Source organism: Meleagris gallopavo, chromosome 3, assembly GCF_905368555.1.
Source record: "Meleagris gallopavo chromosome 3, MGAL_WU_HG_1.1, whole genome shotgun sequence".
NCBI lineage: Eukaryota > Metazoa > Chordata > Aves > Galliformes > Phasianidae > Meleagris > Meleagris gallopavo.
In genome coordinates this window covers 3,015,705-3,041,123 of record NC_139406.1, presented here as the reverse complement: position 1 = coordinate 3,041,123, position 25,419 = coordinate 3,015,705, and the positions used below count along the sequence as shown (strand labels likewise).

Below are 25,419 nucleotides of genomic sequence, written 5' to 3'. Positions count from 1 at the left end.
GATGAAGACAGAATGCAAAGGAGGAAAAGGAGAACAATCTGATATCTCAGTTGTAGCCTATCTGAAATGGAGAAGAAAGATTGCGGAAGAAAAGAGAGAATTTTTTATCACATTTCAAGTAACTCAATATATTGCCACTTGTACTATCTAGTAAAAATAAATGTCATGTCAAACTTAAAAGATAGTAACATAAACTCACCAGAATGGATCTGTCATGACATTCCTACCATCAAAGGAGTATATTGGAACGTGAATGTCGAATTGTCCACCATTTCCATTAAATATAGATTCCCAGTTGTTGAAAAGTGTTTCTCCCTGTTAAAATTTCAGTGCAATTTTTACAAACAAAATAAATCTGAAAACTGCATCACAGCTTATTTTTATAAGACTCCTCTGTAAATCTAAAATCTTATTTTCTTTTAAAAACACTTAGGATTCTAGCTTTCACATCTCAGATTCTGCATGATGCTCCTGAATGAACTCATCTATCATCTCTGTGCAAAGAGCTCTCTGATCCACACCTTTGCCTTATAGTTTCATCTCTACTCTATTGTCACTCCAGATATTCAGCTTGATTGAAAAATTTTGAACTTGACTATTTCATTATCACTGTGACCAAGCCAGCCACCTACCATCACATCTCCCACAGGGCCTTCTCTATTCTCAAAAAATGCAGGAGGGCTCCTTTTCTATTTGTCTCGCTGAGTACTTGTGACCAGAAATTGTCTTCAGCATGCTTTAAAAATATCCCAGACTTACTTGGAATCATAATATTCTGTGTTGAAATGGACCAACAGGGATCACTGAGTCCAACTTCTGGCTGCACACAAGAGCACTCAAAAATGAGAGAATTGTCCAGATGCTTTTTGAACTCTGTCAGGAGTGGTGCTGTGAGCACTGCCCTGGGGAGCCTGTTCAAGGGTCTGATCATCCTCTTGGTGAAGAACTATTTCTTAATGCCCAACCTGACTATCACCTGATGCTGCTCCATGCAATTCCCTCGGATTCTATTGCTGTCACCGGAGAGCAGAGATCAACGCCTGCCATAGCCCTTGTGAGGAAGCTGTAGGCTGCCATGAGGCCTCCCCTCAGCCTCCTCTTCTTTGGGTGAATAAACCAAGGGACCTCAGCAGCTCCTGACATGTTTTGCTCTTCAGACCTTTCACCACCTTTGTTGCCCTGAGTCTTCAAAGGAAGTGTTCTGGAGTTCAGAAGGAGCAGAGTTCTTGCAGACAACTTACTGGGAAGGTGCTGCTTATTGCAGCAGAATGATAGATGTCTGAGAAGTTGAAATCTCCTATAAAGACAATGGCAACTGATTAAGACTTAACTACCTACAGAATACCTTACGTGTGCCATTGTCCTGTGTGGGTAGTCAATAGTACACTTCCACAGTGACATCTTTTCTATTTATCTCTTTGATTCTCACCCAGAGGATCTCTACCACATTATCCCTGAGTGTAAAGGCTGTACAGTCTAATCTCTCATTTACATTAAGTGCGACACTTCCACCTCACCTGCTCTGCCTATCCCTCCTGCACAGCCAGTTCCAGCACTCTAAACACGGGACTCATTCTGGCAAGTCTCACTAATACCAATGGTAATGTAACTTTAGGAAAGGACAAAAGCTTCCAGTTCATAGAATCATGGAATCATAGAATGGCCAGGGTTGAAAAGGCCACAATGCTCATCTAGTTTCAACCCCCCTGCTATGTGCAGGGTCGCCAACCACCAGACCAGGCTGCCCAGAGCCACATCCAGCCTGGCCTTGAATGCCTCCAAGGACAGGGCATCTGCTAGGACCCCCAAGTCCTTCTCTGCAGGGCTGCTCTCAAGGAGATCTTCCCCCAGACTGTAGAAATACGTGGGATTGCCCCAGCCCAAGTGCAGCACCTTGCATTTGGCCTTGTTGAACCTCATTAGGTTCACATGGGCCCACTTCTCCAGCCTGTCCAGGTCCTTCTGGATGGCTTCCCTTCCCTCCAATGTATTGACTGCATCGCTCAGCTCGGTGTCATCTGCAGATTTACTGAGGGTGCATTCGATGCCATCGTCTGTCATTGATGAAGATGCTGAAGAGCACCTGTCCGAAGACCGACCCCTGAGGGACATCGCTTGTGACCGGCCTCCACCCTGACACAGAACAATTGATCACAGCCCTTTGGCTGCGACCAGACAACCAATTCCTAATCCACTGAACAGTTGATCCTTCAAATCCACACCTCTCCAATTTAGAGAGAAGGATGTGGTGAGGGACCATGTCAAAGGCTTTGCAGAAGTCCAGGAAGATGGCATCTGTCGCCCTTCCCCTGTCCACCAGTGTCGTCACTCCATCATATAAGGCCACCAGATTGGTCAGGCAAGGATCACCTCTTTGTTTTGTGTGTGCCTTAACAAAGCTTCTAGGAGGATCTGCTCCATGATCTTCCCAATACAGAGGTGAGGCTCACCAGTCTATGGTTCTGCGGGTCTTCCTTTCTCCCTTTCTTAAAAATGGGAGCAATGTTTCCCTTTTTCCAGTCACTGGGGACTTTACTGGACAGCTGTGATTTTTCAAATATGATGGAGAGCAGCTCAACAACCAAATCAGCAATCTCTTTCAGAACGGTAGGATGGATATCATCCAGCCCCATGGACTTAAATACATTCATTTTCATGAGGAGGTCTCGGACTTGTTCTATTGTTACAGTGGGACGGAATCTGCTCCTCTCACCCACACCTAGAACTTCAGGGTCCTGGCAGACTTGAGGAGGAGCCTGACCACCAGTGAAAACTGAGACAAAGCACTTATTGAGCACCTCAGCTTTTTCATGTCTGAGGAAGCCAGTACTCTGCCCTCATTTATAAGAGGGGGAACACTCTCCTTGATCTGTCTCCTACTGCTTATGTACCTGTAGAACTCCTTCTTGCTATTTTTCACGTCTCTCTCCAAGTTCAACTCCATCTGTGCCTTGGCTTTCCTGATCTTACTTCTATACATGCAGACAACATCCCTATTTTCTTTCCAGGCTACACAACCCTGCTTCCACTTCCTGTACATTTCTCTTTTTTCCCTCAGTTTGAGCTGCAGGTTCTTGCTTAGCCATGCTGGTTGTCCACCTCCTCTGCTCAATTTCTTCTGCTGGGAGATGGAGAGCTGTTGCTCCCTTAGTTCATCCCATTTATTCCTCATACTGCATGCACTGGTATACAAGCATTTCAAATGTGCTCCCTGGAGTGGCATAGATGTCTCCATTAACCTTGCCACCCTCACATAGTTATGTACCATTTCTTGGCTTGACCTCAGTGTTCCTAATGGTTTCCCTTTCCTCACTGATCCTAGTTTAAAGCTCTCTCAGTCAGTCTTGCCACGTTTGGGTCCAACAGATGTTTCCCCTTTAAGAGGTTTATCCCATCAGGCCCCAGCAAAAGACTCCAAGTGTGTTTCGTGACAATCAAATCCAAAATTCTGTTGAAGGCATCATTCTTGGAGCCAGGCACGGATGACCTGCGCTTGCTTGTTTCTTTTCCAGTCCGTCCCCATTAATGGGACAATTAGGAATACATTTATCTCTCTTCCTGAGTCTTTTAGCCACCTTCCAGGGCCCTGAAATCTCTTTTGACAAACCTCTGCCTTCTTGATTTGACTGATTTGATTTGTGAAAGATCAGGAGTGGGTAATGATCTGAAGGCTGCTGATAATCCTTCTGTTTACCATCCCTGATCTGAGCCCCAGGGAGGCAGCCAACTTTCCTGTGAAGAGAATTTGGCCTTTGAGGAGGTAGTCACCCATACTACAACTCACTGTCATTTTTTCATGCTGCTTGTCTTGCTGCTGCATTTGCTACAAGGGTTTTTTTGACCTGTCCTTGGTGGGTGAACTTGCACAAATACCTCTCTTCCATCTTTTTTCCATCTTTTCTCATCCCTTGAGGAATTGATTATAAGTACTGTAACTTATATAGAGAAAATATAGGGATAGTTTACAATGGAAATACAAATTCCACACAATTCTGCCACAATTGTATGACAGATGTTGCAAAAGTGTAAGTCAAAAGCTTTGCATCACGTTACCTCTTGAGCTGTTTTTAAGTTTTCTTTCAGTAGAAGTTGAAACATGATTTTTCCTGTCCTTTCCTTTCCTTTTTTTTTATTTTTTATTTATTTATTTTATTTATTTTATTTTCCTCCAAGGTTTGCATGTGTTCAGAGTAGCATCTATTCAGCATGTTCCAATTATCATGTGTTATTTCTTTTGGTTTATTTGGCTGTTCTTCTCTGGGAGCCACCCAATACTGCAAAGACATGGTTTGTTTTCCTCAGTTTTAGAATATGTGTGTTTAAGTCAGATCACAATTTGACTCATGTTGCAGACTTCTCAGTCTTTCCTCCCAGGTTCATGGGGGTAAATCTAGAATCACTCCTAAGCATAGAATTTGCTTTTATCTTAAGAAATGAGAAGAATCGTCATTTTAGTCTACTGTGCCCTGTAGTCATACTAGAAATTAGAACATAAAAACTATCTTTAAGACAAAAAAAAAAAAAAAAAAAAAAAAAAAAGCACTTTTCTGTGTTGACATAAAACATATCCAGAACATGGAACACCATGCTGTTGCTTTGTCAGCAGTCTACCTGAAGTAAGCTTTTCTCACAAATTTATTTCTCCCACATGCTTTAGGACATTGAAAAAAGTAACTCTTGGTAATGCAAAGGAAATGTGAGCCTGTAACTTTATCATTACCTTTTTCATCTTGGAGCCTGACTCCAAAATATGAAGCAAAACTTTATAAAATGCAGCTTGTGTTGAAGCCTTGTGATTTGCTATTTTCCAAGATTTTGGGGTGCCCAGAACTTAACATAATCTAACAAGTACTAAGCAGTTGTTTTTACCTTAAGATTTACTATTGGCAAATTGTATCGGTCTGTTTTTCTGACAACCGTGACCAGATCTTGCAAATGTGATGACAGAAAGGCCCTGTAGGTAGTCATCAAACCTGCTTGTTGGGCCTGTTGAAAACAGTGAAAATCTGCTCTCATGTCACCAGAAAATGGTAAGTTTAAAGCGACCAGGTGCAGCTGGGGAAAAGAGAAGAAAACCACAATTTTAAAAGAAGTTTATAACATGAAGAAGATATATATTTGAAACAAACTAGCCCTCACCCCTTGCTAGCACAACACATAGTACCTTCCATACCATGTAGAAGTTATTTGCCATCATAAGATTGCATTTCTTAAATCTGTGCAGTATATAATAATATACTTATTTATTTTTGAGCAGCTGGGAAACGATGAAGATTATCTATATACTCCTAAAAAATAAAATTTTTAAAAGTAGCTAGTATTTTTAAACAACAATCTTGGAGTTATCACACAAATAAAATCCCAAATCACAGAGGCCTGGAAACAAATAGTAAGAGGTGACCATATACCATTCAAAAATTGACTGTTACCAAATACAAGTGGTAACATACTTGATTCAAAGAGAACAAATGCAAGAACTAGTCAGTATTTTTGTTTTTACGTGTAATTATTATTTTACTTTCCTTGGCAAATATTTAAAGTATTTTAAATGAAAGCTTATATTCTAAAATATCTATTTAAAAACAAGCAGCATCATAAAGATAGAAAAAATTCAAACTAATATCTTAGTGATTTAATTGTGACACAATTACTACCTTAAAAATTAATGTGTTGCAGATTTCTTGGTACAATCACCAAGTAAAGATGTATTCCTAACTCAAAATCTATTGGGTTTTTTGATTTTTTTTTTGATTTTTTTTTGATTTTTTTTTTTTGATTTTTTTTTTTTTTCCAGATATGAAAGAAGCTAGGGAGATTAAAGTAGTCCAGGAAACCATTTAGAATTTCTGAGACATCTAAAGCAATTTTTGAAAAGGTATTTTTAACTTTCTAAAGCAAAATCTGTGAACCTGAAGATGAAATATTACACATCTTCCTAAACACACAAATTATATTGCTTCAAAACACAGTACACAATTGCAATACAGAACTCATACTTACTGCTGGTTTTCCATCGTTCATGTTTGATATCGGATTCAGGGCCGGAAGAGATTGAAGTCCCTGTTATTTTAACACATGCAGATACATACGTTAAACATGCTACTCAGAGCAGAATTTTAGGCATTCAGTGATATTCTAAATAAAGCAAACATTGAACACTGGAGAATCTGGAGTTGTCCTGCCTCAGAAAAATAAACCCGAGTCATGTATCCATGTATACTTTGCATATCACAAATTTAGTCTGTCACATAAATACGTGTTTGAATGAATGCTGTCTTAGCACCCTGATTTCAGCTTCAACAGAGTTGTTTTTGTCCACAGTGTTTGGTATGATGCTAATGTTTTGGCTTTAGGGAAGAACAATGTTCATAAAACACCAATGTTTTTGTTGTTGCTCAGTGGTGCTGTACAAAACCAAGGACGTTTCTGTTTTCTAACTTTCTTGTACTGTCCTGCCAGCAAGAGGGCTGGAGGACACAAGGAGCAAGGAAGGGACAGAAGCAGAGCAGGACACCTGACCTAAACTGGCCAAAGGGATAATCCACATGTATGAAATCATGTGAGGAAAACATTAAACTGAGGGGAGTTGGCTGGGGGGCTTCTACTGCTTGAGGGTGGGCTGTTCATCAGTCAGCATGTTGTGAGCAATTCCATTGTGAATTACTTGTTTTGTGAGTATATATATTATAATTATTACTCTTATTTCTCTCTCTTTTCTATCTTAGTAAATAGTTTTTATCTCAAATCATGAGTTCCACTTTTTTTTTAAATTATCTCTCCCATCCCACTTGGACAATGTGCAGTGAGAGAAAGGCTGTGTGGTGTTAGCTGCCTTCTGGGTTAAACCACAACACCCAGCCAGTTTTGCCTTTCCGTCATTCTCTTGCCCTTTCATTATTGCAACAGTCAGATCAATTAATCTGCACTCAACAAGACTATGTTTCAACAAGCTATATAAAGATGATGATGATGTATCATGAATAAAGGACTATAAACTTTTAGAGAAAGCCTTCTTTTCAGAGGTATTTTTCTGAAATTCCTTGGCAGGAACCAGAGCTTGATACAACTGACTTCAGTGTTATGAAACAGAACACTGATTTTCTTTTTCAGTTGGCAGTCTTCTTTGTCCTGCTTTTCATAGAGGACACTTTGTCTCTGTCATATTTGGATTTTCAGAATATAATGTAAAAAACTAATGGCTGGCCAGCATGAACTAGTTTGCAAGCTTGTTTAGTGGTATTTTGAAATGACAGTTCTCAGTAGAAGATCGTGTTATGCAGGAGCCTGCAACTTCTGCCAAGTGTATCACCTGTTTTTACACATTTAGACTCAGTTTTTCACAGTCCAATATTTTATACTTACATAACTTGATACAGCTGGAGGAGGAAGGCTCTCATCAGGGACAGGAATTAGCTCACCTAGCTGAAAGAACACAGAAGGAAAAACAAAGAAAAAAGTATCAGTAGTAGCTGCTGAACTAAAAAAAAAAAGAACCTTTCCATACATTCCTCTCCATCCATGTAAAAATATACACGATTATATTTTGAGTGAGAGAGCTGGAAAGGATAGGACATAGTGCAATAGTACCTGCAATTTTCTCCATCCATTTCGAACACGGATAAAAACATCGCTGGTTTCTCTAAGATAGATTAGTGTACCTTCTGTTACCAAATGAACCTTTTCCAACATACTATCAATGTTTTGAAATGTTGTAACCTGTCAAACAGCAAAACAAGCATTTTGCAAGTTAAATATGTTTCATTTGAACACATCAATATTATGGCTTTTTGCTCAAGAAATGCTCATAAAGTTGGTTTTACACCATTTCATACAAAATTTTCAATAACAAAGACTCACTTTGGCATATTGACATCATCATTCTGTTGATTTGAGCAGAACTATACCAGTAGTCCAACAAGGACAAGTGAAAGGTCTTGCAGGTGGGTCAGAGCAATCCCAAGCACTGATACAGACTGGGCAGAGAATGGCTCGAGAACAACTCGAGGAGAAGGATTTGGGGGTGTTCATTGATGAGACATTCAACATGAGCTGGCAGTGTGTGTTTGCAGCCCAGAATGCCAATTGCATCCTGGGTTGCATCAAGGGAAGCATGACCTGAAGGTTGAGGGAATATATTCTACCCCTTTGCTCTCGTGAGTCCCCATCTGGAGTACTGCATCCAGTTCTGGGGCCCTCAACACAAGAAGGGCATGGAGCTGTTGGAGCAGGTTCAGATGAGGCCACAGAGATGATCAGAGAGCTGGAGCAGCTCCCCTGTGAGTATAGATGAGAGAGCTTGGGATCTTCAGCCTGGAGAAGAGAAGGCTCTGGAGGGACCTTATAGTGGCCTTACAGCACCTAAAGGGGACCTACAGAAAAGCTGGGGAATAACTTTTTGTAAGGGCATATAGCAACAGGATGAGGGGAAATGGTTTTAAACTGGAAGATGGTAGATTTAGATTAGATACTAGGAAGAAATTCTTTATTGTGAGGCTGGTGAGACACTGGAACAGGTTGCCCAGAGAGGTTGTGAATGCCCCCACCCTGGAAGCATTTCAAGGCCAGACTGGATGAGACTTTGAGCAACCTGGTCTAGCAGGAGGTGCCTCTGCCTATAGCAGGGAGATTGGAACTTGATGATCTTACAGGTCCCTTCCAACCAAAACCATGCTATGATTCTATGAATAGGACAAGAGGAAGTAGTTTGGAGTTGCATGAGGGGAGATTTAGTTTGAATATTAGGAATTTTTTTTTCACTTAAACAGTTGTGAATCTTTGGAATAGGTTGCCTAACAATATTTCATCCCTGAAAGTATTGAGAAGATGTGTAGATGTGCTCCTTAGTGATAGACTTGGCAGTGCTAGGTTAATGCTTGGATTTGGTGATTTAGAAGTCTTTTCCATCCTACATGATTGCCTGATTCTATTAATGCTTTATGAATCATGCAGATGTTACTAGCAATTTGCATATTGATTTTTTTAATGTTAGTTTTGACCTAACTGGGCTTCTAGCTCCTAGTCTATGACCACATTTCTCTACCTCGAGGCACCAGTCTTTAAATATTTGTTTCTCCCCTCTTCTTAAAATATTATAAGAATTGTCAGGTTCTGAATTTCCATGAGAAAAAACAGATAGAAGAGAGACAATACTATGGTGCAAAAGCATTTACATTCTCATTAGTTCATTATATGTGATGTAGGCGATCTGAAAACCTGCTCATTTATTAGTGCATTCCCAAATGATTGCCAAAGGTATGCAGGTAATCTGATTTTCTGACATAGCATGAGAATGTGGAAAAGATAAAAAATGGCTGTGAAACCTTTGCAGGTTTGAATCTTAAATGAATATTAAAAATATTTAAAAATTTAGAAATTAACAAGACATAAGTTGTCATTTTTGCTTCACCTGGCATACAATTCTGATTTAAGTCATCTAGTAAGAAAAGGAAACAACTCAATTTCAGTGTATCCTCTGGCACAACAATTTTTAGATTTGTTAGGGAACAGTTTTTATCTTATAATCAAATAACCTGAGTTGCTGGAACAGGCTGCTCAGGGAAGTTGTGGATGCCCTGTCCCTGGAGGTGCTCAAGGCCAGGTTGGATGGGGCCTAGGCAGTCTGGTCTAGTATTAGGTATGGAGGTTGGAGGCCCCACCTAAAGCTGGTGGGTTGGAACTTGATGATCCTGGAGGTCCCTTCCAAGCCAAGCCATTCTATGAGTCTGTGATTCTATGAATGTGAGATTGTTTGTTTGTTTATATTTTTCCATATTGCCAAACTCTTTTGGAGTTATTTCTTTGAACTTGGAATGCGCACACCTTTCCACTACTTTATCCCACCACATCCCATTGCATTTCTTCAAATAGGAAATGAACAGACTATTCTCATTGTGTTTCCCAGCTGTATGGATACTTTTTTTTTTTTTTTTTAAATTAAGAGGTTCAAAAAAATAGAAAAAAATATAACAAAAACACAGGACTGAGCTTTCCCTCGTCTATCATTGCTAACAATGGCCACCAATAGATTTGGAAAACAAGTTTCAATGGAAAAATTCCATATTTTGTTGTCTTACCAGATTCCTGGTTATAGGTGACCCTGGTTCTCCAGGAGGACCTGGTGGTCCAGGCATTGTGGCTGCTAAAACACAACAAAAATATGGCACATGTTGAAGGTCATCTGTTTTGAGAGAGAGTGAATGACAGAAAGAAAGGACTTGGCAGCGTTGCCTAGGAGTAGTGAGAGGTTAAAATGGCCATGGTCCATACATAGCCAAGTTCTGAACAGCTATGTTCAAGTCAACTACAGAAAATGCATTCTAAAGATATTTATTTATTTATTTAAAGTAATAGTGAAACTTAAGTCTCTTCCCTGTTCTTTGCAAAGATTAAATTAACAGATTGGAATATGCTGTGGGCATTCTGCAAATAAAGATCAACTTAAATTGACCAGAACACTCATTTGCTCTTAAAGATAAGCAGCTCTCAGGCATATAGACTTTGAGAGTCGTTTTATCCTTTGCTATAAAAGTAAACAAAACCAAACTTTTTATGAGATTAAAAAAAAATCACAATTGTAAGTTCAGCTTATGTTTTAAAGCAACATAGAATTCTTCGGTGGAATGAACTTGAAGGTCTAAGAGTGCAGTCCACAGCATAAATTACCTTGCACCCCTCTCTACTCCAGTACTAAATTTTTTCACCTAAAACTGAAAGTCAGTGTTTTCTAGAGTAAAAATTACAGGGAGGAAACAAAGTAATACTTAAAAGACTGAAAGCAAGAACACTGTGTGAATGCATGTTATGACAATGGCACTTTGGAGCTGCTTGGAATAAAGAGCTTCTACATGCAGACCCTAGTGAGAATCATGGCAAATCCCAGAGAAGCTAATATCTAGACAGATCTTATATTAACCACAATAGAAACTCCTTATGTGGAGGAAAAGAAAGACACAAAGTGGAAGCAACAAAACAGGTCCAGGGGATCCACAGGAGTACATTAGTATACTTCTGGGAGTGAATGTAAAAGGCTCAACAAAAAATACAATTAGAAACAGAAAGTCGTGATATGAGCTGGTATGACACAGAATAAAGAGATAATTGGTGGATTGCTGTCAAACTATGAGAATTGCTTTGAAAGTAATGTTCTTATTTTATATGTTGTCCCGAGACATTATAAGTGGATGCTGGTGGTAGAGGTTGAACCTTCCCACCAATATTCCATTAAATTTGGTTGCTGTATGATAAGTGGCAGTAAAAGGGCAGTCTGACAAATTGGTGCCTGATGTAAAAGTGTAGGAGGCAGAAGTGTGTAATTGAATTCCTCCCTGCATAAAAAAATTGCAGTCAGTGACATTCATTGACACTTGCTGAATGTTTAGACCTAAAAGTGGATGTTAGTACAGTGAGGCAGTGGGTGATTTTTCAGCAGCGGCACCAAGGACATGACAGACAAGCCAAATTGCAGTGCATAGCTGTCACACCATTAAATGAAGTGCGTCTCAATCAGCTAATCCATGCAAATAGGTGGATATGACCAGGAAACTTTTTGGAGCTGAATATTGGCTTCGATGCATTAGAAATGATGTTGGCAACGTTGGAATATTGCAGTTTGCACCAGGCTGTCCCAGAAATGCTCACATCGGTAAAGAAAGAACACCGTATGCAAATCTCTCTGGACCTATTGAACCAGTTACAGATTGAAGGTGACAGTTTCTTGGTATGCACTGGTTACTGGTTACTGGCAACAAGATGTGGTGTCACCACTACAAGCTGGAGTCAAAACAGCAGACCATGGAGTGGTGACATGTGAATTCGCATGGAAGAAGAAGTTCAAGATGCAGCCCTTAGCAGGTAAAGCAAATGTGTAATGTCATTTGGGATAGAAAAGTGGTGATTTTTCTGGATTTCCTGGAAGTCAGACAAACCATCAACTCTGACCATCGTGATTCTGACTAAGCCAAAGGCTCAAACTTAGAGTCAGGTCAAAGAAGAATGCAACCTTTCTCTTGCAACATGATAATGCCAGGACCCAGATGAGTTTGAAGACTGTGGAGCACTGGATTTGGAGCCTTCTGACTTCCATCTGTTCAAGTTGATGAAAGATGTACTCTATGGGCAACATTTTCCTAGCAACGATGCTATCATAGCAGCTGTGAAACAGTGGTCACCTCTGCTGGTGCAGATTTTCCTGAGCATGGCATGCAGGTTCTTGTTCATCGCTGGCAAAAATGTAATAGTGGTGACTATGTTGAAAAATGGTGTTTTGTAGCTGAGAATTTGCTCTATCAATGAGTAATTGTTCTGTCTGTATCTGTTGTAGTTACCAAGGAAATAAATAGGAGGCATTACTTTCAGAGTGATCTATGTATCTGAGCATGGAGAAGTCCAGCTAGTGTTCAGCATGCTTGTGAATCTGTTTTATGAAATATGCACAAACACCTGCAAGTTTCAGTTCTTAGCCACTTCCCAACTCCTACTATGATGGGCACTTCCAAAGTCTCCAGCTGCTCTTTGCTATTCAAATAGTTCCATAATCCCAAATGTGGACAGAACTGCTCTTCAAAGCTGAAGGAGAAATGGAGGAATGTAAAAATGTTCTCTGAACCACACTTAGGAGAAATTTGGTTGCACACATCCAGTTGTCCTCCTTGCAATGACTTAACTCCACTTATCTACAGGTTACTGAATAATTTGGAACCAAATGGACCGAAGGAGAGTATCATGGTTTTATGATTTTTGGTGATCAGAATTCTGCATCATAACATCATGTAGTGCACTGGGAGTCAGTGCTCCAGTTCCAGGTGCCTGTCACAGAAGAGGAGAACTACATACCCCAGAGGACTTTCATTGTTCTATTATTGTTTTCACTCAGAGGGAAGATAAAAACTGTTCACAGACCACAAGCCCTCCCTTTTCCCTTTTTGACCATCTGGCTCGTCTCTGTTGCAGGTGCTGTTCTGCTTCTGCTTCCTTAGAGTAAGGCCTTTGGTTTTTGGACACTCTCATTTTATTTGTTTTATTAGCTTCAATTCTAATTATATTGTATTATATTGTATTATAGTGTTTAATCTTACATTCTGTTATCTTATTTAGTAAATTGTTTTTAGGCCCATCTTCCTACCCTTTCCCCCTTTCCCCTTTTTCCCTTTCCAGGGGTTTTCCCCCACACTGCTAGTCATGGAACTGAGCCAAATCAGCCCTTAAACCGTTGACAGAGAGGAATGGAAGATAAGCTAAAGGAGAGTAAATATTCTGCCTTCATAATTTTCAAAGGATTGGGAACAGTGATCTTGAGTGAGAGTGGAGCTATGGATTCCTCCTCCCCTTCAAATACCTGCATTAAAATAAAACAAGCATATTGAACATCTGCTTTTTTGTATCTCTTCACTCTGAAGTAGTTTAATAATCTGAATAAAACAGCCCAAGATTTAAAATATTGATTGTTCAGTCAGTAAAAGCTAGCTCTACCAACAATGCTGCATTCTAGAACTTGGTTTTCACTGAATTAGAACTTTTGAATTGGGAGGCTGCAATTACATACCAAGAAAGCAAGCTCTAGTGTTCTATTTTTACTTTTTGGTGAAGCTTTGAGAAACGTTGAAATTGCTTTTCACACATAGAACAATCTATGTTCTGAGGATTCTCCAGAGCAATTCCTTCGTACCAATGGCAGGGAGAGGGGGCTCATTTCTCACAAGAATTCAAAGCTACAGATAAGAAATTCCACTTTCCCCATATAACAGTAAGAGCTTTAATAGTGATGACTAGGTGCCTTAAAGATACTAAATAAACAAACACCTGTCTTCATGACATTTAGTAAAAGTCTCCATCATCAGTGTGCTGCCAAAAGAAGCTTCTTACAAAGCAAAGAGGAAGATACATAGAAGGATGATGGAGACTAGCAGATAAGCTAAAGTGAAAGAGATGGAATGCAAACACACACACATATATATATGTCTGACTAGCTAATATTCAGAAGTACTTGATGTAAATTATGTGAGAAAAGATCTAAAACCCTCTGTGAACTTCATGGATGCCAAGATTATGTTCATTTTATTATCATCAGAGGCTAATACATAGGTACATGCCTATGTTACAGTGTTGAACATAGTAAGGATTACTGCTTCCTCATACATTCATCAGAAGATGAACATTTCTGGCAGACACTCCATTCATAATGTTCAGTGAATGGCAGTTTGAAAGTCTCGCCTTGTCCCTGGGAGCTGCACAAACCAGTCTAATTTCTGGATTGTTCTGGAGAGAACAAGTTGGAGACTCAGGGATCTGCTTCCCAAACCAACATACTGGAACTACAGATATTGCTGAAAGCAGTCTGATCATTAGGTCTCAGAAACAGGTCTTTATTAAGTAAGCCAACCCAAACTTTAGGCAAGACAAATCTGCATTATAATCTCTCTACACAGTTAACAGTGCTGTTAGTATGCTCTCTTCCTTCAGCTAATATTAGGGAATGCTTTCTGCTGGAGTTTCCTGACAGAAGAACAAGGGTCTCTCACTGATGGCTGATCCTCTGACTTTACACTTGATGTGATGACAGTGGAGCCCAGGATTCTGTCCATCAGAACCTAGTCTGAGCACTGGACATTAACAGTATGAGGCTTGTGACAAGCAGACCTGTGACCCAAAATGAATCAGAAGTGTTATTGTCTAGAACTCTAACACTTGATTTAAAGCCATGCATACCTTTAATGCAGATTTGAGGGAACCTCCAGCACCATCTCATTAATAAAGCTTATGTTATGCATTAGTGCTCCCTTAGCACTAGTCAAGGAAAACTGAGTGTAGAGTTGTTCCTTTTGTGCTTTCAGTTCAAATCCACACTCCCTACAGAAAAAAAGCAGCATTCAGGAAAGTGGGGAGCAACCTGATTCAAGAATGGAGAGTAGATAGGTAGATGGAAGAACACATACAAAAAGAAAAAAGTGTGCTGGGGGTATGTAAGTATGTGTATGTGCTCACATACATAATGAAAGGCAAAATCACTCCTTCTCACCTGATCCATATATTGCAGGGGGTCCTGGTGGGCCAGGTGGGCCAGGTGGTCCAATTTTTCCATAACCTGGTAAACCAGGTAAGCCAGGCAACCCTGGAGGTCCTCTGGGTCCAACAACGGAATCCCCTTTAGGTCCCTATTAATGATAAAATGTATTTATTTGAGTGTATCAGTGTCTGTTATGCTATGCTCCACACCTCTGTCGCTGAGCTTTCTCCTTCATCCTGGTCATTATGCCCAAGGCCTTGCTCATACAGTGAGGTGCAAAAGCCCTTGACCTCGCTCAGGACTGATAACAATCAAGGTATCACTGGGGACTGCAATACTGTCTCAAACTGGGTGCTCAAAGAAATGAGAGCATGGCCCTGGTTCAACAGATGCCAAATCTACGACTATGAGGCACTCATCTTACTTCATAAGCAAGCAGACCAAGAGCCCCTTTGAACTTTGCTAGCTCTTCAGCTAGCTGCGTATCAGGATGTCCTCTTGAGTAGGAATGCTTCTCAAGGTTGTTTATGCTTGCGCAGAGATTCCTTACGCCTAGACATGGTGATGCCTTTCTGACACAGATCCTCAGGAAGTGATTTATAGTTTTAAACTGTACTACTTTCACTGAGATTCAATTTTAGATCAATTGTGCAACCCCAACCTCTATGTAGCAAATTGTCAGCAGTATCTAGCCATTTTAAACCTTGTTGAAGTCACTGTCTTCATTAAATTACTATATCTATTTTATTTAAGTATCTTCCTGCTTCTCTTCTGATTGAAATATATACCACTGTAGTTTCCATCTGTGATGATATCACTGCTGCAGGTCCTTCATCTCTGATGGCAATATTTTCTGATGGCAGGCAACCATACCACTTTTTCTAAGTTGTAAGCATTTTTTTTTTCCAAAGAGCCATGGAAACTGAAAAATTTACTCATATATTAAACTAGATTCAAGACATGAAGTTTCAGACGAGAAAGCTTTCTGATAGTTCTTGCATAATTGTATCTATTTCCTTGATTTGTATTGCTATTGATACAGTTGTGTTAGGCAGCTGAGCATAGCATCTATTTCTCAAAACAAATTAATTCAATTCACAATAGTGAAGTTTCTGTGTTTATGCCTAATGGAACTCTGCCTTATTGAGTTAATGGTTAGCATATAAGTATGCATACAGTTGTTAATATGATCTTGATGCTTGTCTCTGTTAGTGCCCTCTAAGTTAAAACAATGTGTATTCACAAATATTTATGTTATACAACACGTATATCTTACAACTAATCCTGGTCTTCCAGGTGGTCCAGGTGGTCCTGTCAGGTAAAAACCTCCATTTGGTTCTCCTTTTTCTCCTTTTACACCATTGTCTCCTTTTTCACCCTTTAAAGATAACAGTATAAAACATTCAGCTGAAGCAAGATCAGAATCCCATGCACTCATCTTTTAAAGTTATCTGAAATTTCTAAGTTTAATAAAGAAGAGCATCTGCATAACATCTTTTTGACACCACTTCCTTCTTCCATGATACAGAATAAAAAGGAACACCCCCTCTATTGAAGCTGCAAGAATTTCTTAGTGTGTAGATTAGGGGAGGTGGACCTAGGTAGAGACAGAGGAAAGTGCCTCTGTTGCTGTTTCCTGCTATTTTACCTAGCAAAACCTTGTTCTGTGCTATAGCTGGATGCAAAAAAAAAAAAAAAAAAAAAGGAAATTGGAAGAAACATAAAAGCTATGTTTGTTGTTTTTCTCCCCCACTGAGGAAAAAGCAATTTAAGACTGATATGAAATTCTCAATTTAAAGGAATCCTATAAAGTGATAATGACAGCGCATAGGATAACACAAAAGGACAGGGGAATACACCAAGATAATGGAAGAGACACCACAGAAAACTGCAGACTTTGACCTGTGTCTCTTCTGTTGTCCTACTTCATTAACAGCTTAATTAACAGCTAACTGGAGATCAGTGACAGATAAAAAGTATTTAAATTCTAGATTTGTGCAAAACGAGCCACAGCAATTGTAGGTTCTGCTTCACATTATTTCCTTTTCTTTGTCTGCTCTTTTTTTTTCCCTTCAATTTTTTGGTGTCTACTTGGTTCACCCTTTTGGGGAATAAACCTGTGCAGCGAAGGTCAAAGCAAGCAGGTAGCTGGAGAAAGCCAATAGAGATGTCCATACATAGCTCCCCCTCTGACTTTTTTTTCAGTTTCCCAGTAAGCAAAGATTTCTTTATGGCATGACATTCTGTAGAGCTAAAGAACGATATGAAACCGTGTCTGTAGCTTTACAGCTGTAGCTACTTTTTTAGATCAATTAATCCATGCATACATGGGACCTTTTATGTCATAGAAACGTCTTCTGTGCACTAGCCAAGTAGAAACAAAATCTGAATACAAGATGGCACGAGGAGTCTTTCAAGGAAACTGACAGTACAGTTATGAATACTGTTTTTTTTTTCCTAACTAAATGATAACTTGATTCTACTTTTTTCCTATCTTTTACTGATAAATAGCAGCCTTGTTCACCTAAAACTGTATTGTATATGTATTCATTTTTTGTCATCAACACAGTCATGTGAAAAGAGGATCAGAGAGAGACTAAACACATCTTGTATGAACATGATTTCTTGTAAGAGATTTCAGGAGATAAGCATCAAGAAGCAGAAATGTGTTTTCCATCATTCTAAATTATTTTATTCAGTGTGCTGGAAAGATAAATAGTATTAAACAGAACTGAATTTCTTTTTGAATGTTGACTGTTGTTATTTTTGTTTAAAGAAGACCATTAGAAAATGTATGTCTCTTACGTGAGTTGTCACGAAAACAAAAGCATTGATTATGGCAAATAACTGTTACCAACTTATGTTACATAACAGTGAATTGTGACTCACTTTAATACCTCTGGGAAGGCAAAAAGACTCATTAATATATTTTTAAAGAAGTTATCTTTATATATTACTGACAACTACTATTTCTATCTTCATAATAAACTTGTCTCTGCAGATGGATTTTAATAAATCAACATCATTTATGATTTCTAATCTAGCTATCTGTTTTGTATATTTCACCATAATATACTATTTTATGCTTAATATCTTGTAAATAATACTTTAAAAAAACTTAAAGAACTCAAATATAAATGGGATACAATTACCTTTATGCTATTAATAAAGTGGCTGAAATATGATGCAGGCAGAGGTGGACCTGAAAAATGAAGAAAATACAGAAAAGTGTGATAATTATCTGTCATTTCCTCTTTAAAAGCACTGCTCTGGGTATTTCTGGCTTAGCAGTTTAATGGAAAATGATTCACAATATCAATATTAACATTTAAATCTACCGTTGCTAGTTTTGTTTCCTAACAAAGCCAGGTTTACATGCCCGGTCTTGTCTGTTACATCAACTTAACTTTTGAACCTTATTGTAGATTGCAGTCAAATTTGAAAGCAAGGAAGTCTCAAAGATGAAAAGTTCCTAGTTTTCAAGAAAAAAATGTCAGCTGGGTGTTGGATGGAAGAGAGGCCTCCAAATTAACTCTGCTAGCAGAAACCAATAGACAAGGAAAGTCTTGTATATGTTTTGCCAGCAATGGGGCAGCCAGTCTGTCCCTGCTCAGTTATGAATTAGTTACAGTTGTGCTATCTTTCATGGAAAGACAGTTCCATAACCAACAAGAGAAAGATCCAGGGTTACTGCTCTGCTGTTCATCATAGAATAACTGACATTTTTCTGCAACAAAAATTAGTAGCAGTATCAATGATTATACCAGCTGCATTGTCAACAGTCATCCTGCAATGCTGTTAAGCCAGCACAAAAAAATCTAAAAAGCCTTTAAATGTTCTCTATTTGGCAGATACTTGGAAAATGATATTTTTTCCAGGTGCCCACAGCAGCTACAGACATTTTCTTCAAATGCATTCTGAACTTTGGGCCCTAAACTGTTCCAGCCACAGATGTGAGATCTCAGTATTTAATCTTAGATGCAGTTAAGTCGTGTAGACAGTGTATACATTGCTACTTCGAGACTAAACGTATTGCTATTATTGCAGCTATTTTGATTTTATTTCAACCTACACACCTCTTACAGATAGGTGATTGAAACACAGCATCAATGCTCTGGGTACTTACTATGCCTGCATCTCTATAAAGAGTAGCAAAATAGAGTGGAGCCTGCCATTTATCCATGCATTTTGTGTTGGCTTCATAGTTTTGCATGGTATCTATTAATAGAGTTTGTTTGTAAAGTCAGAATGATGACATTCTGGGAAAACAACAAACAAATCTACTGAATGAACAATTGATGGAGTTCAGAAAGCTATTCTCATTGCTGTGACTACAGACAGTTCCATGGAAGGCCCTTCAGTTATCTGCCCTCAGAAAAAAATTCAAACATTTCCTGTACTTTAATCATGTTCTACTATTCTGTAATTTCTAGTTCATGAATTTCCACTGTCAGAGCTTATGTGGATATCTGTGACACCTAGAGAAATCATTTGTATGAAAGAATAATTTAGCAACCGCAGCAATGGTCAAGAAATATACAGGAAAATTTTTAGAGAAGAAATAGAATTGGTCTTAGTTGGTAGGTGAATGAATAAATATGTTTTATTGTAGGAGAAAGATAGAGGCAAGACAATTTAACCAGAATTCTTGTTTTCTCTATCTTTAACAAGATAGTGACTTTACAGCAAAATCATAAGCATCATCCTTTCTTTCTTGAGTACCTAAGTCATCAGGTATGGAAAAAAAACCCAACAACTGTAGGCATTAAATTGCATTAAATACAAAGCCTGGGAATGAACAGAAATGTAAATAGTGAATAAACTTGCACAGCAGAGGAAATATTCTCAATTTCTGTATAGGAATGTTTCTTGCTCTTTCTTTTTCAAATTTGTTAATGACTCTGTAGTACTAACTGCTATTTCAAAGCATTGCATATTGACCAGTAAAGATCAATAAGAACAAGACAAGAAAACAGATTTGATTAGATGTCCTCTTAAAGAAATCCAAAGAGGTCCAAAGAGATGTCCTTTTAAAAATAAATGAAATGTCTTCAGTCAAGTGAATTGTGGCTTTGGAACAAAGTTACAGTTTTGTATTAATTACGACCACATTAGAGGACAAATATTATAAACATAGTACAGAAACTTCTTTTCAGAGAATATTTTTGATAACATTACATGCTTTTTGTTCTGGACCTCTTAAACAAGAAACTAGGTATAAGTCTTCAAATAGGCAAAGCTGTAGTGGTAAATACCAAAGTACTTTGCTGAACTGCTTCTTAAGTTAAACATATGCCTTTACAGGGTGCCAATGACAGATTTAATATACCTGGTGGTCCTGGAGCACCTCTGTTTCCCTTTTCTCCTTTTAAGTCTACTGAACTGTGCAGACTCCAGCAATCTCCATTTTCTTTAGCACCTGCAATAAAAGCATCACAAAGAAGCAAAATTAATGAGAACTTGCAAGCAGCGGAGGCTAGTGACAACCAACCCATTTGAAGTAAGAGCAGATTTTCCTGCAGGGTATGTCACTCCTGGTCTCTATATGCTTGTCTCACTCTCCTCATGAATGCTGAACGGCACCTGGTTGTTCTTCCTTGCTTACCAACCCCAAAATGTGCGAAATGATCTTCCTCTTACAAATCAATCTCTTGGTCTTCCTGATCACCTAGCTATGACCCATTGAATAAGCGTGTTCTCACTGCATTTGTGAATTTGAAATTAAGGTTTCATATTTGATAACAAATCTTCTACTGTCTCTATAATACAGAAGAAATCAATATATGATATCTGTAACTATGAGTGTCAAAAATATTACAACTTATTGCTCCCTTACATCATAAAAGCATTGTTAATGAAGAAAATATTCTCTGATATCAGAAAAGCTTTTATCTTCATTTTCCTTCCAGGTGAGCTGACGATAGAGTTATACACAAATACATCTGTACAAACAATTTTTTTTTCTAGACATTGTTCAGCTTTCATTCAACCTTATTCTATTAAAGATCTTGGTAAACTGACTCCTGAGTATTTAGATTTTTTTTGGTCTTATTTCTTTTCTTTCTGCTTTAGTAGTTGTCAATATATTTAAAAAATTCATGTAAAACATCTTTCTGCCACAGTAACATCTTATAGCTACTTTCTTTGGGCAGAAATGCTTTTTCCCATTTAAGGTGAGGTGATCCTATTCTGAGTGATGAGCAGGAAGAGTACTGAAGTACGATGGCAAGGAGGTACAGGACACATCTGTTGAAGCCATTTTCACTTGTGATAGTTTCAGCCTGTGTTCACTTGTGACCTATGCTGGGAGTCAATGAATCATTAAGAGCACTGGCTCTTCTCTAATCTGGTCCGACTGCATTTGTGAATTTCATGGGGACTAGCACAGGTACAACATTTGTCTTGCTTGGCTACTCAATCTATGTTCCATGACCTGATGCTAATTTTAAATAAGACTTTTATGGTAAGAAATAAAGATTTTAATGGTAGGAAGGCCTCCTTATTAGCTTTCTGTGACAGCACTGGTCTCACTCTCTACCCTGACATGTTTTACGCTGAAAAATATTGTAAATATCTTTCCTTTTTTCTAGCTGCATGGAACTATCATAAAAATGGAAGAATCAAGATTAAATTCTCCTTCAGATTTGCATTTTACAACAGAGATTTCCAGATAGATCTCCTCTGCCCTTCTTCCTCTTTTAGTCATAAAAAGTGAAAGATGGTCACGGATATCACCATGATCTTTTTGATGACTCTTGGCCTTCATCTACAAGTCCACATTAAGGTGGCTACTGATAGAACAGCAGGGTCTCATTTCATGGTTTGATGACAACCACGTGATCTATCAGATGTACAGCTAGACAGTTTTGCAGGTTGCCAACTGAACACTAACTGTCCATAGTCAGAGCACATTCTGGGGTGACATCTTTAGAATTATTTTCAGGGTAGGTTTCTAGTTCAGTCATCAGTATTTCGTGCAGTCTTAAAACATCAAGATAAAAATAGAACTTTTATACAAGGAACCTCTAGCTTTCTCTTCTTCAGGAGATCTTCATTTCTCATCTGCTTAATCCACTCCCCTGATCCCTTGCATTTAATTTTCCTTCTCTTCCTTTCTTTTTCTGTTTAGGCCAAAATGGTTTTGTCTTTCTGATCGTCCCAGTCACTGCAGAGGAGCTATGTGAATTGCTGACATCAGTCCACTGACTATTCTCTGGACCATGCTAGTGTCCAGAAGTAGTAATTTCTTCCTTCCAGAAACAGCCACAAAGCCCAGCATTTGATACCATGTGCCAGTGCAATATTCAACTTGTTTTGCACGTACATACTCTGATATAATTAGACTGTAAACTCTTCAAACTCCTTTGTACAGTGAGGTCTTTAAAGTAAGCTAAATAAAAGGAGGATGATCAAGTATTTCTGACTTATGTCCTCCATAATCTTAAGAAGACCTTCCTCATCACTGAATACTGTTGGAGTATCAGCTGACTACTTCCTTTGAATGCTCTGGAACTTCACTTTTGTATCTTCAAAAAGCTCTGAAGGAGCAAAACTCTCACAGAACTTTGTGCTGCTCTTGGAATTGAAGAACTTCTACAATATTTGGTCATGGCACCACTGCCTCAGTCAACATTCACTTAAAAAAAATTTGTATTGTATGTGCATGCACACAGAATTGCAACTTGTTTCCCTCCACATGCAATTGAATCTATCCCTGCAACAAGATTTTGGGAAAGGGCAAAAGGCCAAATTGCAGACAATGGCTTGGTTTATTTTTAATGCCTGGTGCACCCAGTAAGCTGCAACTTTGTGTTTATCTGGTGGAGTCTAGCTTCAGAACAGAAAAGTAATTTTTAAGTGGGATGGAATTTTAATGTAAAAGGTGACTTTTCTTCCTGAAGCCAAAGTAATTACTGTTTGGCCTGGGAATTAGTGCGCACTTAGGGAAAAGAAACTATAAGGAGGAACTGAATAAAACCTAGAAGGTTTAAGCAACATTGTCATAGTATAAATCCTCACATTCAAGTTCTTATTTAGACTGCAAGTCTAAAAAGAGAAGGATGTCCTTTTAATAGCTTGAAATATTGTAGGGAATTCATTTATTTGATTAATTAATAAATTAATTACCATTTTTTGTCATCCTCTCAAGTACAGGCTAATGGACTGATATAAAGAATAATTAATTGGAATCAATTCTTTGAACCAAGGAAAAAAACCATGAACTTCAGGCTCTCTGTGGGCATTTATTCCATTGGATCATGCATTCTTCTTTGTCAAAAGCAAAGATATGTAGAAAGAAGTCAGAAGAGCCCCTATGAACAGAAAGAAACAAAGAATTGGAAGCCTGTGAATTTTGGACCAGTACTAAGCAGCTTAGGCTCTCTGGAATTCTCGACCACAGAACAAATGTGGACAGTTTTCCAAGCACAAAACAGACTTACTTGTAAGAAGTGAGTCAGCAGTTTAGTCAGAAGGATTTAGAAACAAAGCTCAGGCCTTCACTGGACCTCACAGATGTTACCCTCCATTAAAGGGAATGAAAACCGAAAACAACTTCCATTAAAAGAAGTGAAAATTGACAAAACTTCCCCAGTGTGGTGAGAATTTTTCCAGGTGTCCCATGTGTGGGACTTCTCAACTTCCTTTTCCCTTATTTACTTAGTTTGCCTTTCAGTTTTTTTTTTCTTCCCTAGCTATTCCTGAACCCCAAGAATTACTTTCTTTTGAACAGACCTCAACTTCCTAGTGTATGAGGGGTATGGCAACATTTCTTCTGTCTTACCCAAAAACTCAAACTCCTTTAGAGAAAGTACCAATATCTTGTGCTTTATCTCAGCAATATTCTCTCTGGCTCCAACAGTCAATTTGTTCATTCTGTGATAGTTTTCTTTTGAGCAATAAGATAGTGAAGCACTTAGGCAGAACAGTAGGCTCTGAACCAAAATTGACCTCTAGATGAACTTCACTATCAAATGCTATCCCACATATGCAATACAATATTTATCTATTTTGCTCTTTTGACATGAATAGATATTTTGTTACCAATTTATATAAGGTCTGTTGTAACACTTATTGTGTTTCACTAATTCCGATAAGGGATTTTTCTTTATTTAGGGCCATGTTTACAAGGCAATAAAACCTTGTGAGCAGTGGAACCAGAATATGATCTTGTTGAGAAATTTGTGGTTAAAGCCCAAATAGACAGAGATACTCCCTTGAGCCCTGGCCAGGCTCTGGGTGGAATCCAACAGGAGGATGACACCAGATGTTTCCACACTTGAAATTATGTAAGCTTGTTTATTCAGCTATATAAAAACTGGACCCAGCTGTAACTGTAGTTCAGAGACCTCACCTATGAGTGGATGCACTGCACAGGACCTCCCAGTTGCCAGGAAAAGCTCTCCAAATCCTTGCTGCAATCAAGTCTCCCCAGTGATTGTAGATCTGGATGATGGTAAACTATTTGGGCAATTGGTGATGTATCTTCTGTGATCACTGTAGTTAATCTTGTGTAGTAATGATTAGGTGCAGGACCTTGCTCTGTTTTATTCTTGCTGTACTATTTCACTTGTTGCTTTATTGCTTTAAGCTTAAGTAAAGATAAACTCACTTATTTAAATTTGGTGCCTGTGTCCTTTGTGCTGACCCCATTTGTTGCCAAAAAGATAGGAATCATAAAAAGAGTGTATTTTGGTATCAGTTACTCAGAGAAAGGAAGTATTTCAGACCTCATCAGTAGGGGATTGGAGGAATGAGACAACTTGGCTGGTTGGTGGGATATAATATCAAGTGGATATTAGAATTTGAATCTGAGGAGAACTGCCAGAGCAGAGAATGACTTGTCACAGCAGTGTGTGATGCCTGCTTCTCTCACAGTGCTTCTTTGCTCTGACAGAGGGCTCCTAAGATTAGAACCTATGGAACCTGTGCTGCATTGCTTTATTTATAAGTCTTAGCCTTCAAAGTGCAGACATATGCTTATTTGTTCCTTGGTCTATGTATTGAAACTGGACCAAGATATAAAATTATGGCTTCAAAAGAAAAGGAAGTGAACTCCATGAACTCAGTTACGCAACAGGCAAAAAAAATTATTTGTTTAACAGCTTATTTAAACCATGTTACAAGAATTACTCACCATGGACATTAAGAACTTTTTGATTTCCAGGGTAAATATTGCTCACCTATAGGCAAAGAAAACTCACTTAAAAATTATCCATAGCCATTAACTGATGGAAATGCATCAGTTATTACTGTTAGAAAGCCTGAAATATTTGCATGCTATTACAGAAAGTACATAGATAGCTCCAAAAGTAAAGTTTCCTGTTTATTTCTGTGGAAACAACAAAGATACAACAGCACAAGAGATGCAAAGAACACAACAATACTATCTGATAAACTCTCAACTAACAAAACACTAC

At 38.5% G+C, this 25,419-nt stretch overlaps 1 protein-coding gene across 2 annotated transcripts in view; it reads right to left on the bottom strand.

Annotated features, from left to right (window-relative positions):
* The window catches only part of COL15A1 (collagen type XV alpha 1 chain), a 106,688-nt gene that overhangs the window by 3,908 nt on the left and 77,361 nt on the right, over nucleotides 1-25,419 (bottom strand). For both annotated transcript variants that reach the window (XM_085220053.1, XM_085220054.1), the window contains exons 25-35: nucleotides 25,137-25,182; nucleotides 20,331-20,420; nucleotides 18,154-18,203; nucleotides 16,278-16,379; nucleotides 15,014-15,149; nucleotides 10,074-10,138; nucleotides 7,588-7,716; nucleotides 7,363-7,422; nucleotides 6,001-6,060; nucleotides 4,870-5,055; nucleotides 200-315 (exon numbers count right to left, since the gene is read on the bottom strand). In XM_085220053.1, the coding sequence (XP_085076179.1) occupies nucleotides 200-315; nucleotides 4,870-5,055; nucleotides 6,001-6,060; nucleotides 7,363-7,422; nucleotides 7,588-7,716; nucleotides 10,074-10,138; nucleotides 15,014-15,149; nucleotides 16,278-16,379; nucleotides 18,154-18,203; nucleotides 20,331-20,420; nucleotides 25,137-25,182 (1,040 nt within the window). The remainder of the gene's footprint in view (nucleotides 1-199; nucleotides 316-4,869; nucleotides 5,056-6,000; nucleotides 6,061-7,362; nucleotides 7,423-7,587; nucleotides 7,717-10,073; nucleotides 10,139-15,013; nucleotides 15,150-16,277; nucleotides 16,380-18,153; nucleotides 18,204-20,330; nucleotides 20,421-25,136; nucleotides 25,183-25,419) is intronic.